The 15744-nt window shown below is 34.6% G+C and overlaps 1 protein-coding gene across 1 annotated transcript; it reads right to left on the bottom strand.

The window, feature by feature from the left end:
- Positions 1-10982: 10982 nt before the first annotated feature.
- LOC148596696 (uncharacterized) lies at positions 10983-15245 on the bottom strand. The gene is made up of 5 exons (XM_088563596.1): positions 15112-15245; positions 14427-14525; positions 13925-13958; positions 13121-13224; positions 10983-11856 (listed from the first exon to the last, which is right to left on the bottom strand). The coding sequence occupies exons 1-5, from the start codon at positions 15161-15163 to the stop codon at positions 11822-11824; spliced, it is 324 nt and encodes a 107-aa protein (XP_088419722.1). The 5' UTR covers positions 15164-15245; the 3' UTR covers positions 10983-11821.
- Positions 15246-15744: the final 499 nt, after the last annotated feature.

Genomic DNA, 15744 nt, shown 5'->3' with positions numbered 1-15744 from the left:
TGAGAAAATGTATTGAAGGGGGAGTTAAATATACAATTTACGCTTCATAGCTCCATACACATTAATTTATAGTTTCGTTCGAATTGAAAAGTAAATGTATCATTGTATTTTGCAAAATCATGCATCAACGGCAGTTTGATGTCAAGGTGTTAGTTTCATGCATGATTATTATCAGTGAACATATGAGTGGGAAAAATTGGAACCAAATAGGCTTATAGCTTGAAGAAACGATGCAAAAGAAATATAATCGGTTATATATTGCATAAAATGAACAAAGAAGTTCAGTCTTGATTTAACCAGTTGTCCGATGCGTTATTTTATTCGAGGTAGATAATTAAAAGGTTTTTCCATATGGTATTTTCAATAATATGTGGTAGAACGAACTTGCGGTTTAACTTAAAAAAAAACATGTTTTTAATTAACCTCTTCAAGGGCGTTGCAGTTTAATAGCGAGTGCCAGTACAAAAGTCACGTTGGAGGCTTAAATAGAATTAAATGCTTTGGCTAGAGAGGCTAGAAAATTATTTGGGTGGGTAATTTTGAAGTGTTTAGATTGAAAAAAAACTTTTCCCCAATTTACGGGAGGGGTGTACGTCAAAGCAAGTAATGCCTTTCCTTGGATCTGCGCCTGTAAAAGGTGATATTTCAATAATTAATTATTTGAAAAAAAGTTTAAAAACTTCCCAAATTTGAGTTCATCAAGAAATTAGAGAAAATGGCATTCACGAAGTACATGTAGTGAATAAAAAATAAAGAAATAAAATTTAAACAATTAAGCACTGATAATGCGTTTTTCGCATTAAAATCGTGTTTATTTACACGCCAAATATTACGTGTAGAACAATAACAAACTTTGCCACAATGCTAGTAACGTGAGATGTTATAAACGGCTTAATAAATAGAATATGTCTTAACGACTCTATATACTGTAAACCAACTTATTTTCGCGACTAATTTTTTTCGCGTTTTGTCGTCGTTGGCTAATTTCGCAAAGACTAATTTTCGCGTTTTTAATAAAATAATAGTTTGAACATATGAAGATAGTCTTAGCATGCTTTTTCACGACTTGTTTTTTTGCTATAATTCTACGTCCGCGAAAGTCGCGAAAGTAAATCGCTCACGAAAATTACTTGGTTTACAGTATATTGCCAAGGACAAATTGAGGCGTCAGCAGTAGGATGATTCAATTGCGTCAAAATCCAAAAACATGGCCTCATCATGATCACATGAAATATAGACAATATTCAAGCACAATGTCGCGAACCGAGTAGAATTACACATAAAAATAAAGATAAGGGGAACAAGACGTTACACAAAAGATCTACTGCACCAGCAATTTTTACTACCCTACCGGTGCACCTGGTCCATGCTCACAGTGATTTACCCGACCGGTGCACCTGGACCATGCTCCCAGTTTTTAGTGGAGTCCAAGTTGCTCATTTGCTTTTGTTACTTTTGTAAATATGATTTTAGTTACTCTATGTTCTTTGTTGTGTTTGCCTGTTTTCCATGTCTGGTCTTTGTCCCTGGATTACATTCTTTTGATTACCGCTATGACCTTGGTTCCCTTGATAACTCTTCCACAAAAAAGGAGGAATGACATCAGGCGCTCCCTGAGGTAAGCATGTCCTGCACCGCCAGCGACACCCATTATATTGTAAGCGAGTAATTCGGTAATAATATACATGCAGTACCTGTTCCTTTGTTTAAATGATGCTCGCTAGACATGTTCATCCATATTGGTCAGATACTCAGACTCTCTGGTTTTATCCATTTCATAGCATTAATATTTTTGCCCAGTGACCCCCGTTTTTCTTTTCATAAATTCATTTAAAACGCCTTGGAAAGTTTTTAATGAAATCTTTGTTGTTTCATCATTTTTTTTTTCGAAACCTACTGAGACAAAACCTATAGAAATCATAGATAAATCATTTTCTCGCCACAACTTAAAATGTATGTATCACAAAAACAAGCACACTGACACATCTATTTCTCTTCTTATATTAGTCTGAAAAATAGATTATGAGATTTCACAACCGTTTAAAATTCCTGTTGATAGAGCAGCAAGCATCATTAAGTGATCGAAATTACATAAATATAATGATGCGCATTAAATACAGGTTCATTTAAGAATCGTGTGACAGTATCATAAAAGAAAAATACTAGCAACTCCCCGACGACGCAAAATAGTTGAAGTACAAACGTCCCATAACTCCTGTAAAATTTGTCGAAACAAAATGGCAGCACAATGTGATCAACTAAATATGGTCCGAGAAAATTTGAACAAAATCAGTCAAGGAATTTCTAAGGAGTTATGTCTAATAGTGTAACCGGGTAGACGCATGCATACAAGGATAGACGGATGGACGCACGGACACTGGTATTTCTTTATTCCCTACCGCGTTGCGGCGGGGAACAAAAAGTCAAAAACTTCTGTCAACGTCTTTATTCTAACTTCAATTTGTATACGTATAAAAATGATATTAATGAAAGATGAAATTACATGGTAAATATCTAACTAAAACACTTAAAACTAGTTTTTGAGGAAAAACAATATTTTCATGAAAGAAATGTGGTACAGGAAAGTTAGAGTAGCTTAAGTCTATTTTAAGTTTGACCTGTTCTTTGTGCTATTTTCGTATTTTTTTTTCGTTTTTGTAAAAAGCACCAAAAATGTTTTTTTTATATTTTCATTCTCGAAATGCATGACCAAAAGTTAGATTGAAGCGGCATGTATATTTTATTTTCAATCTGAAAAGTTATCGTGTATGTTCAATATGCATTTTACATGTGCATTAGACTTGCAGATATTTTATTGTTGCTCAGAATCTGACCGATGCTTATTCACATATCTGGTGTAATTTTGTAAAGTGTCTTAATCACTGTAATAATCGTTTGTAATTTGTATGTACTTCGGGTCTCCTTGATCGGAAATGAACCTTCAATTATATTCTATTGCATTCCTTTCATGTTACAAAAAGTACCGTGAAAGTACTTTAATTTGTAGATACAAACTTTCGTGGATTATGGAAGAAACACAAGTTCGTGGATTCTTGAATTCGAGGTTTTGTTGTTTTCAGTGTACACATCAGCAGGAATCCCATTTTCATTGGGAACCAAATTTCGTGGTCTGGCTCACCCACAAAAACCACAAACATTGGTACCTCACGAAAAAAGTACTTTCACAATAAAACAATACCGATTCTATGCCTGGACATGCGCATGCGTCATCGCCATTGGTTTATCCCTTCTTACAAAGCTAAAAACATTACCGAATTCACAATCACAAATCGTGGCTAATTTGACAATGTCAAGAATAAACATGAAAAATGAAAGAAGGAAACTATGTTCCTGACGTGGTACAGGTATTCCAAAGTAAAATGGATGGTTAAAACAAGGTTGAATGGCTGCCATTCCATAGTGGTCGTAACGGTTTCGGTGTAGGTTTGTATGCAAACAAAAGTCAAAATACATAAAACTGTGTATATATTTAATTAGTATTGTCTAGTACTTCTTGAATGTCATATAAGACAAGGTGTGTTACCAAAAGCGTCACGGGTAGACAGATTGACGGAAGTAATCGATGACGCAGGTAAAGACACAGTTTTTTATGGTAAAATGAGCTTGTTTATCCGTTGTGAAAATGTATTCCTTGAAGAGAGACATACTTATAATACGTTTTTGCTTTACTGATAAAGTTTAAATGGCTGTATTAGATACAAGCAAGTAATAAAATGAGTTAATGTGTTTTTAAACTTGGTTTCATGAGAATCCACTTAATGACAAAATCAATGGCATGTCTATTTGCCTCGCTGGTGGAGGATTGGACTACGCGCCGTGTTAACTCATGCATTTCAATCTGTCCTGCTATCATCATCTTTAAAAATCTGCCCTTTCCGAAAAAAATTGCATGTGTAAAGACTATGTGGAGTAACCAAAATTTTGTTCCTAGACAGATCATCTAGATAATATCCGCGCACGGAGAAATTTAAAAAAAGTCAAAATTAACTAATTTATTTAACCATGTCATATTTCAATGCTTTATTCGTTTCGTTTCGTTTTGTTTGTTTTGTTTGTTTTGTTTTATTTCAGTTTGCCAATGAGTATATGGGCCGTCTTTAAAATCCTAGGAATGATATATCCTATGTACAGTGAATGTCGGCGATCGAGGTCGGATTCTCCAATAGTCCTGAACCGAAGTGTCAGTCAAAAATATAGTGTTTTGTAGACTGTGTTATAATTGATTAAACGAAGCCCCAAGTTTAAACAAGTACTGTCTTCAAAAAAGATAGCCGACGCATATTCTCTCTTTTATACCCAAAACTGATTAAAATTTTAATTTTGTGCACTGTGTGAGTACTGTGTTGTTTCATATTTCAATTATTTTATTGGTTTAACGTGTAAACTGTTTCCAATTACTTATCATTCAATACTTAAAGAACTTTTGAGAGCATTTAATATATCGTATACAAATGTTTAAAATCTGTACAAGTTTAAGTGCAACGTGTGTCATGACGAAGTAGTTATGGGTAATCTAAGTAGAGGTTCTAATGAGCCTAAATCACTCACCTGGCTTATTATGCTACGTTCTAGTTTTTTGTTAAAGCGGCAATGTTTTTATTGATAAAAATCCCAATAGTTATTTTGTCATTTTACCCTTCGGAACAATCACAACCCCCATTGAATTTTGTCCAGTAGTTTTTGAGAAGAATGTTTATTGTAATATAATCAAAATTAGCCAATAACCAACAAAAAAAACCCTCATCAAGCCAAACAATTTCAACTATTCTAGATTCATTCTAAAGGTTTTGGAAATATATGCGAAAAACTGCTGTTGATCTTTTTTTTAGTAATGGGAGTCATGTTCTTTTCAAAACATGAATCCAAACAATCATTTTGTGCAGGATTCCATAAGAAACAATCATACCAACTTACATTAAATTATGTCTAGTAGTTTCACAGGCTAAGATATTAAAAATAATATTAAAAAAAAAGAGAAGAAGGAAAAAAAAAGGTCCAAAGAAGCAATGTCAACCGATTTTCAAGAAAATTGCCCACAGTTAGACTTAATCATGTTCAACACTTTAACCCAGTCGAAATTTGGCCAATATAACAATTTGTTTTTAATACATATGCCCGTCCAAATTTGTTTTGATGATTTTTTTTTGGTTTTGTTTCTGAAAATCGAAAAACAAAATGAATGAAGAATGTACGCTATTTTTTGGTGAAAAATAATTAACATCTCCTAATTTATAAATTCAGACCCGTGGCCATAATTGTTTAGAAGGTTCCTAAACGGGATCATTTGGCAACTATTTCCCATTATATCATCATATATGCTTAAGCAATAATATGAAGACTTATCACTCGACTCAGCCTTAACATGCTGAACCTGAGATACCAGTCTTTACCATATGCCACATGAGAGTCGGAGAGGAGCTGCAATTACCAATCTAAAACAGTTGTTGGTATAACTCGACAGAAGGTTCAACCAATTACTTCAGACACTCGAACTTACCATGCTACGACGAGAATGAAATACACATTTTAGATGAAGATGGTCTGATTGGTCAACGTTTTGTATATGACTACCAATGTCAAAGTCTTTAGTTTGACTCGAATGAGAGTAACAGCGATCACCTCGAAAACCCGAGACGACCATGACGCCATGAGACATGAACACCTTTTTTTTAAAAAAACAGAGATAGTCTGTAGTGTTTTATGCAATACGATTCCATTAAAATTGGATTAAATAATTCCTCTTAGCTCGCAAGACTGTGTAATGCTAAATACTACTCAAAGAAGAATTCACCATTAGTCATGCAATAAACATAATTATTTCATATTATTGAAAAATCAGTAATTTCAGTTGGATAAAACCTTTTCACGTGGTATTAATTCATCTACAGTAAAAAGTTTAACCCGTCAATACCATGATGTGATAATGCCCGGTTACGAGTTTAGAGTTGCATCCTCTTATTCAAACGCATTCAAGATCAATCAGTCTGCTACTGACGCTGAAACATAATTTGTAACACTTGCAATAAAGACTATTGCAGAACCTCGAGATTGAGGACTTCAAGGCTAAACCACCTGACTGTTCTAGCGAAAACTTTCCATTCAAATATGGTCCTTCTGGTCACGTCGTTACGGGAGATATAACTATCATCGAAAACAAATCTCTGCGTAATATCCTTTCTATACGTCCGAAGTACCGTGAACCACGCTCCATAAATTGGAATTATAACATTAAAGTTCTTATGGATGCCGTCGAGGACTATGCAAGGAAATGGATAAAACGAGAACAAGAAAACATTGATTCTCTGTCAGAGTGGTTAAAGGCCGTGATGTCTTTAATTTTGAAACGAATGCAGGTCCGGCTGTTAAAAGAATAGGCCTGCAGCAGCGCTAAGCTTGTCGTATAAGGCGACTAAATAGTGCTCAGATACCTAGCCGGGGGCTAGGCGCTCTGCCCACAGAGCAACTGGGATGTGTGCCCCAGGTGGTGGAATGGGGTACCCCTGGCGTGTTACATGCTGGGGTTGTCAGGCCATAATACGGAAAACCTGACCGCAAACCATAGTGGTGCACCGTGTTGGGAAAGATGCCATGTTCCTCGCACGTTAAAGAATGCTGCTGTGGTATTCGATAGGAGTAGGAACCTTTGCGCTCCGCCACATGAGGCTAAATTGCCCGACCTTACCCATCCCCCTTTTTCCAGTGGCAATCAAAATTTGTCGACCCTATTATCCTTGTCACCCATTCTTTCTTTTTTTCATTTCATGTTCATTTTATCATCCATTTCATGTTCATTGTCTGAATATAGCTGATATATTGCTGCTCGGACGTTAAATCCCAACAAACAAACAAACCGATGAAGCAAAAACATTGTCTACTATGCATGAAAAGTATGTTGTCGTACCAGCAGACAAAGCCAAAAAAACATTGTTTTTGTCTGCAAAACGTTTTACATCCAATGTTTTTTTATCAGAGGTAGACGTAGAAAATAATAGCAGTGATAAGACATATACTGCTACCACTCTCTTCAAGGAAGTGATTGTGGAAAACCATAAATCTATGCTATCTTTTGGTCTCTCTACCAAGGACGATGATTGTGATTTACCGTCTATGTACTGGATTCCTAAGCTCCACAAGAATTCACAAAACAACGTTTCATAGCTGGATCTGCAAAATGTACCACTAAACCTCCTTCAAAACTTTTAACTTCTATACTCACAACTGTCAAAGAGGGTATGCAGTCCTACCACAACACTTGTTACTCTCGTAGTGGTATTAATTCAATGTGGATCCTAAAAAATTCAAATTCGAAAGATCTTTCGGAGACAATCTGTTTAAGACTATTATCTGAATATAATAGCATTCAAACCTATGATTTTTCAACACTGTATACTTCTATTCCCCACACTCAGTTAAAATCCCGACTTAAAAACATTATACATCGCTGTTTTTCCAAAAAAAGATAGTACACCTAGATACAAATATATAGTTCTTGGTAGAGATTCCTCATACTTTGTAAAAATAGTTCCAAATCATCTTCCAAATATACAGAGGAAGATGTTTACAAAATGTGGAATTTTTAATCGACAACATATTTGTCCAGTGTGGTGGACGTGTTTTTCAACAAACGGTCGGCATTCCAATGGGAACAAATTGTGCTCCTATACTTGTTGACCTATTCCTTCACTCTTATGAGGCTGACTTTATTGCTGATCTGATCCGAAAGAAAGAATATCGTTTGGCTAGATCCTTTAATCTCAGTTTCCGCTATATAGATGACGTATTATCTTTAAACAATCCTAATTTCGGGGATTTGATACATCGCATCTACCCCAAAGAACTTGAGATAAAGGATACTACAGACACTGTAAGGTCAGCCTCATATCTTGACCTACACTTACAGTACCTGAACCGATCCGTGCAACAAAAACTGCGATCGGTCATCGATCACAGGTCAGTCATAGATCCGTCAAACCGATCCATTTAGCTGATGATCGCATCACATGACCACGGAGCGGTCAATGTATTTTACGGCTTTTGTTGTTTTCGTTGTCAATTTTACACATATTTACATAATGTAATAGTTTTAAACATCATTTATATTTTAATTTTACATTTTTTTTTAATTTAAAACAGATTTGACGTCATTTAACATAACAAAACTGCGATCAGATCGGTCAGCGATTCGTCAGCGATCAATCAGTCAACGGTCATCGATCTGTCAAATCGTTGCGCGGATCGGTTCAAGGACTGTAGAAATCGATGGTAAAGGAAAACTATTGACCAAATTTTACGATAAACGTGACGACTTTTCATTCAGAATTGTCAATTTTTCTTTCATCTGTGGCAACATCTCTTCAGCACCTGCGTATGGTTTGTTGGGGTTTAACGTCCGAGCAGCAATATTTCACCTATATTCAGACAATGAACATGAAATGGATGATAAAATAAATGAACATGAAATGAAAAAAAGGATGGGTCACAAGGATAATAGGGTCGACAAATTTTGATCGCCACTGGAAAAAGGGTGGGTGGGTAAGGTCGGGCAATTTAGCCTCATGTGGCGGAGCGCAAAGGTTCCTACTCCTATCGAATACCACAGCAGGGTTCTTTAACGTGCGAGGAACGTGGCATCTTTCCCAACACGGTGCACCACTATGGTTTGCGGTCAGGTTTTCCGTATTATAGCCTGACAACCCCAGCATGCAACACGCCAGGAGTACCCCATTCCACCACCTAGGACACACATCCCAGTTGCTCTGTGAGCAGAGCGCCTAGCCCCTGGCTAGGTTTCTGAGCACTATTTAGTCGCCTTATACGACAAGCTTGGCGCTGCTGCAGGCCTATTCTTTTAACACCCGGACCTGCACGGGGCCCTGCGTATGGAGTGTTCATATTACAACTCATACGTTATGTCAGAGCTCGCAGAAACTACGCAGCCTTTTTGTATCGCGCTAGAACTCTAACAAATAGGCTTCTGGAGCAGGGTTATGTTGCTACAAGATTGAAGGCATCACACAGAACTTTTATGGTCGTCATCATGAACTCGTGGATCGTTATGGTGTATCCATCTGCACCATGAAAACTGATTTAATCAACGGGTCATAGTTTTCCTTTCCTCTTTTGTCTACCCCGGACTTCACTTTTTTTGAACAACTAGGCGAGTGTTTCTAGAAAAGCAGAGGACGCTTACCCTACCGGTGCACCTAGTCCATGCTCCAGGTTTTTAGTGGAGTCCAAGTTGCTCATTTACTTTTGTTACTTTGTATGTATGATTTTAGTTACTATATGTTCTTTGTTGTGTATGTCAGTTTTCCATGTCTGGTCTTTGTCCCTGGATTACATTGTTTTGATTATTTCTGTAATCTTGTTTCACTTGATTACTCTTGCATTTTTTAAATCACATTTTCTTCAATGAAATAAACACAATAGTTGCTTATATAGAAGGCATTACCATGATAAATTGACAGCCCTTGGAACAGCGATATTGCATTCAACCATAATAATGCTCTCGACTTTGTCTCCTGTCCTCAAGTGGACAATTTATCATGGTAATGCTTTTTTTATAAGCAACAATTGTATGAGTGTGACAACAACATAACAGAACAAGTCAAGTCCAAAATAAATCTAACAAAACAGATAATACATCACCAGTGTATTTGGACTTGGTACAGGCATTTCAAACGAAATGATGGGTTAAATTTATGTTCAAATTATGTAAGAAGGAATTTTCTTCAATAGGTCAATGAAATGTATCTTTGTCTAAATCTTTGAGCGTGATGCAATATAACTGTAGCACGTAAGATATATATATATATATATATAACGCATACAATAATTTATAAAGTTTATGTAAAATTATCTTTTCCTTTAAGTGTTATGTTCATTATTATATAGTGAATGTCATACAGTAATTTATAAAGTTTACTTTTTCATTTAAATGCAATGCAATTATCGTAAAAAATATAGTGAATGCTTTTTTCATTAACCATTAAAGTAATGGCTGATACAAAATGGAATGAAATGGCGTGAAACCTCATTATATTAGCGCTTTTAAATTTTGTGATGATTGAACAATGTATCCTTCCCTTTTAAAGATAGATTTCAAGGAGGTAGATCTTGGGTAAGGGACACAACTCTTACAAATCATTAGAACGTTTGCATTTACCATTTTACATCTGCGCATGTATGCATTAAAGTAACTTGGACTGATTTCATTCTGTTTCAAAGGAAAGTTTGAAAGGTTTTGGTGAAATTGAATATGTTACAAGCATATCACTGATTTCTTGTAGATGTTTGTTTGTTTGTTTGTTGGGGTTTAACGTCCGAGCAGCAATATTTCAGCTATATTCAGACGATGAACATGAAATTGATGATAAAATGAACATGAAATGATGAAATGAAAAAGGGATGGGACACAAGAACAATGGGGTCGACAAATTTTGATTGCCACTGGAAATAGGGAGAGGTGGGTAGGGTCGGGCAATTTAGCCTCCTGTGGCGGAGCCCTATGGTTCCTACTCCGGAAGAATACCACAGTAGGTTTCTTTAACGTGCGAGGAACGTGGCATCTTTCCCAACACGGTGCACCACTATGGTTTGCGGTCAGGTTTTTCGTATTATAGCCCGACAACCCCAGCATGTAACACGCCAGGGGTACCCCATTCCACCACCTGGGGCACACATCCCAGTTGCTCTGTGGGCAGAGCGCCCTAGCCCCCGGCTAGGGTTCTGAGCACTATTTAGTCGCCTTATGCGACAAGCTTAGCGCTGCTGCAGGCCTATTCTTTTAACACCCGGACCTGCACGAAAACAAATAATAGAACAATAATAATAAATAAAAGTATAAGATATTTTAATATTATATTCAATTTGAGTGTTATGAGATAAAAAAAAAACACAACACTTTAAGAAGTACAGAAAATACGATATTTTTAAATTAAAAAAAAAAAAAACAAAACAAACAATCAATCAATATTTATGTGATTCCTGATTTAAATGACAATTTCTTTGTTTGTGTTTAAATTCCCCTATCATATATATTGCAAATTTCGATATGCTGTACACGTGTTTCAAGGAGTAACCATACAGCATTAGAATCAGATATAAAGGAAGATTGAAATCACAAAATACCGGTATACAAGAAAAACAAAATTTATCGGAATAGAAAGATGATTCCACCACCAAGAGGTTCTACCATGTACAATACAAGGACTAAAGCCTCAATGCTTTAGGCATTTTTAAATTTGTAATCTGAAATACTGCAAAATTTGAAAAATAAAAATTTGAAAGCTCACTGACAGTCGCTGATACGTTTCCTACTCTGAAATAATTTGAATAAAAAAAATAAACAAACATGCATTATTATATGCATTGTATTATCAATTCATCGAAGGAAAAAATGCGCAATTCACTGTGAACTCACGAGCGGTTCTACCCATTTATAAAAGAGAGGGTTTGTGAACTCACGAGCGGATCTAACCATTTATAAAAGAGAGGGGTTGTGAACTCACGAGCGGATCTAACCATTTATTAAAGAGAGGGTTTATGAACTCACGAGCGGATCTAACCATTTATAAAAGAGAAGGTTTAGTTACAAAAATATTTAAGGGGGTAGCAGGCTATCATTTGCTCATGCCTCCTATATTATACACTGAAATAACAGATATTTTCCAACAGAACTGGATATTTTCAACGATGACACTAAATCCCCCAATCTTACTAGTATAAAAAAGAAGTTTTATTTTCAATCGACAAGTTCATATCTTGGTGTTAGTATATCTGTTGCTAACGTCAAGTTGGTTCATCTTATTTCAGAACTGTTTTTATTGGGACTACCTAAAATAAAGAATGATTAGATTGATGTTAATATCATTGAGGATGTACAAATTTTACTAACTGGAAAAGCATCTTCCGATTATGTTATCATAAGGTTTATATCAATGCCAGAAATCAGAAAATTTATATTTCCGATACAGAAATAAGTAAAACAACAAGGGGGGGGGTGTTCCAAGCAATCATTCATCATTTATTCATCATTTTCCCTAGCTTTGCGTTACTTAGATGGTGGATTCATACACACGCTTTGACGGAAGCATTGTATTAATACACATCTGAATATGTATTGTGATTAAATATCTGATACAAAGAAAGTTTCATAAACATTATGGAAAGTGTTAATAATAGACATCCATGCACGAATCATACAAAGACAAATGGATCAAAAATTATTATGTGTTATGTACTGTTACAAATGCTTCAAAGTATTGAACTTAAGAAGGTAGACCTCAGGTAAGGGATACAATTCCTACAAATCATTGGAACCCGTTGTACTAAGCATTTTACATCAATCTCATGTAAGCACCAAAGTAACTTAGATTGATTTCACTCTGTTTCAAATTAAAGCTTGATAGGCTTTGGTGAAATTGAATGATACAAATATATCACAGATCTTAAGAATTATTTCCCTTACCCTAGGTCTAATCCCTTAAGCAATTGTTTTGTAAAACAGTTCTTCAGGTGGCGAACAAACATCAAATCAATGAAATATAAAAGACCTGAAGTTACGTCAACAAAAACATTCATAGAATATCATACTTTTTTGACATAGAGGATTGTAGTTTAATTAAATACTTTCACACATCCTCAAATAATAAATCGGACAACAGACAATTACGCGTCTGAAAGATTAAGGTTTACATAAACTCACCACAACAAAACAATCATGGCCTGACTTTCGTTGTATGGAACTTAATGGTACAATGTCGTTTACTTATTAGTAGAGAAACCAAATGCTTATGGACGTCAAGGACAACACAATTACTATATAAAGCCTTAATTTATTTGCAAACGTATATAGTAACAAGCTCCGAACAGTGTCTGACGTTCGAAATTCACTCTACACGCTGCCGCCAGCCCTCTCATAAAATGCAGGAATCCTGCAAAGTCTGAAAAATGTGAATGATTTTACGCAACGTTATCCGATTGTCAAACGACTTGAAGATTTGAGTAACACCAGAGGATTTCGAAGGGCCTGTCTACAGTTCGTAAGAGAGGAAACGAATGTCTGTCTCTGCGTGAAACTTGATATAGTAATACTTACCGACACAACCATTCCACTTGCAGACATGAATGCAACACATAACGGTCATTAAAACAACATTAACAATAATTGATGCAGATCCTAAAACGATTCCGGCAATTTCACTGGAAAAAAATATTGAATTCGGGTTTTTATATATTTAATTTGGCATACATACTGAAAAAAATATAAATATATACAATTAATAGTAAAATAAAAGACTTAACAGAAAAAAGATCCATAATATATTTCTGTATAGATATAAGTAGCAATATAATTTATTTTTTCTTTAATTTCTTACATTTTTTTTTAAATTTTAAACTTATTATGAAAGATAATACATGTACAATTAAAGCAACACCGTGAAGACAGATACGACATCAAAAACTTAATGTTATGAGACGTCATTTTTTTTAGTTTATTTAAAGCGGTATGAAGAAATACAGAGAAATTTCAAGACCATATGCAAAATTTTCCTTACTTAACGTTGATTTTAGAAAGACCAGGTATTTTTACGTTTTTTTCATAAAACACAATAAGTTGTTGCATTTTTACATGTTACTTTAATTTATTAGTTATAAGAATATAATTTACTGAACTATGTATATAAGAAGCACGGAGAAGTCCTTAATTTCTATCAGCGCACGCCGGTTCTATAACGTAATGGGGATTATTTCTGCATTGACATTTTTGGCAAAAATATGCATGATAAACACAATAAACAATTCAAACAAAGGGTAGGGAGTTCTTAAACTAGGACTCTCTGAATGATCTAATTTTCTCCTTCAAAATTATAACGATGTTTTAGCTAATAAATACACTTACGCTACTGTTAGTTGAGTATCATCAGTACACTGAACTAAAAATACAATGAAATAAAAAATTTAATTGACCTCAATTTTATTCTGGCAAATAAGCCAGTGAAAATTAACGAAAATTAAGTTTAAAAGTCATACATTCGTATTGAAACATAATGAGGAATATATCGTACTCTATCATTGTATCTCATACTTTTTGTACGAATAAAAGTAACTAAAATTAAGAACAAAGTATTATTAACATTGAAAGTGGGAAAAGAGTTTTCAGCTCAAAAGTTCAATATATATATATATATATATATATATATATATATATATAATACCACAATTAATTTATTCAGTCAGATAAGTTCTTTAAAATTGAGTATAACTAATGGAAATCACGATTGAAAAAAAGTCATATTCGACATCTAGTTCCAACAATTGACCAAAAAGGAGGCAATAGTACGAGAACGAGAATGACTTCTCGCCGAAGGAGCAACACTTATTAAGAAAACAAAACTACTCACAATCTTCTTCACTGCCATTGTCGGCTGCAAGTAAGTGCCGGCCTGATGAATTTATATTTTTGTATAAAGCATTAAGTTCTCCGTAAACACCGATTGTACCTTAAAAAAACAATAAAAAAAATCTCGCTTGTACAACTTTTATAACGCATCGTATATCTTTATCTCATAAGCTAAAATATTCTTAATTGATAGAGTGGAGTCTGAACTGTAGTACTATGCCTTTATTAAAACTTAGTTTTATTCGGTCGTTATCAATTCATTACGGCTTTGCCAGTGTAAAAAAGACGAAGATAAATTTGTATACCCGATAGCAACAACTACATTTAAAATTCACAAAAAATATTGTTAAACGCACTTGAATGAGAGTTGATAGTTAGAATCAGACATTCACTGTTCAATGCTTTTGATACCAGCATTTTACTGTAATATAAATCGACAGTTTTACATTGATAGTAAAAATCTTGTTTCAGAAAAAAAAAATCTATTTGTTTCTGCCAAATTCAGTATTTCTACCACTTCTACAATCCAACTCGATTAGAACTAACCCTATAATGGGAAAATACTGAAATTTCGTTTCTTTATCTTTCTTTATTTTTTTTAAAGTTTTACCAGAAATATGTTAACTCTTAAAATGCACCCTAAAATGATGACAAAAGACAACTTAATAAACGGACCTTATACTTACTCATCAAGACAAATACGGACAGCGTCAACAATACAAAACTAACGGATAACATCCCAGTCTAAAGTTCTCAACTGGAGATCAGTTAAAGAATTTGTAAGAAATGGATTTCCCTGATAGACTATTGAGAAATAAACTGTTTATGATTCAAATAAGTGTCAGATTCACTCAGGTAAGACTTTTTATTTCTTTTCAAGTTAATTTAAGTAGAAAACCTTAACAAAGAAACACATGTGGTGTTTAAAGTCGTTTAAAGTGAAAATTTGGAATAGCTAAAGGCCAAAATCTTCACAAGGCACTTAAAATAAGATGCTAAAACATGTAATATTTGGTACCTACTATTCTTAAGTAAAACTTATGAATATGCCCATTATGGAAGCACATTGTTTTCTGTATATTAAAAGACATATTAAACAAGAGCAGTGCTCCAGGTCCCCAGCCTCGCAACAAAAGTACAATTTCATGGAATTATGCAAAATTATATTTTGTTAAGTCCGTGCGACCTTGAACTTAAACCTATTCATCTCAAAATCAATAGGTGTCTTCCTTACTCAATAAGCCTTCAACTCTCCAAGTTTGATGAAATTCTATAAAGCTTCGCAAACCAATTTTCGCCCCACAATTATATTTTGGTAA

This window comes from Perna viridis, chromosome 15 (genome assembly GCF_037379345.1).
Source record: "Perna viridis isolate PV_CMFRI_1.1 ecotype Kerala chromosome 15, ASM3737934v1, whole genome shotgun sequence".
Classification (NCBI taxonomy): domain Eukaryota; kingdom Metazoa; phylum Mollusca; class Bivalvia; order Mytilida; family Mytilidae; genus Perna; species Perna viridis.
Note: the sequence above shows the minus strand (reverse complement) of the source record. Positions and strands in the feature narration are given on the sequence as shown.

Bases quoted from the DNA above. Each gene is read 5' to 3' on its own strand.
- LOC148596696 (XM_088563596.1), bottom strand. From the start codon at position 15,163: ATGTTATCCGTTAGTTTTGTATTGTTGACGCTGTCCGTATTTGTCTTG. The intron at 14,526-15,111 runs GTAAGTATAAGG...TGTTTTTTTAAG, and splicing joins GTCCGTATTTGTCTTGATGA to GTACAATCGGTGTTTACGGA. The intron at 13,225-13,924 runs GTAAGTGTATTT...ATTTTTTTCCAG, and splicing joins GATACTCAACTAACAGTAGC to TGAAATTGCCGGAATCGTTT.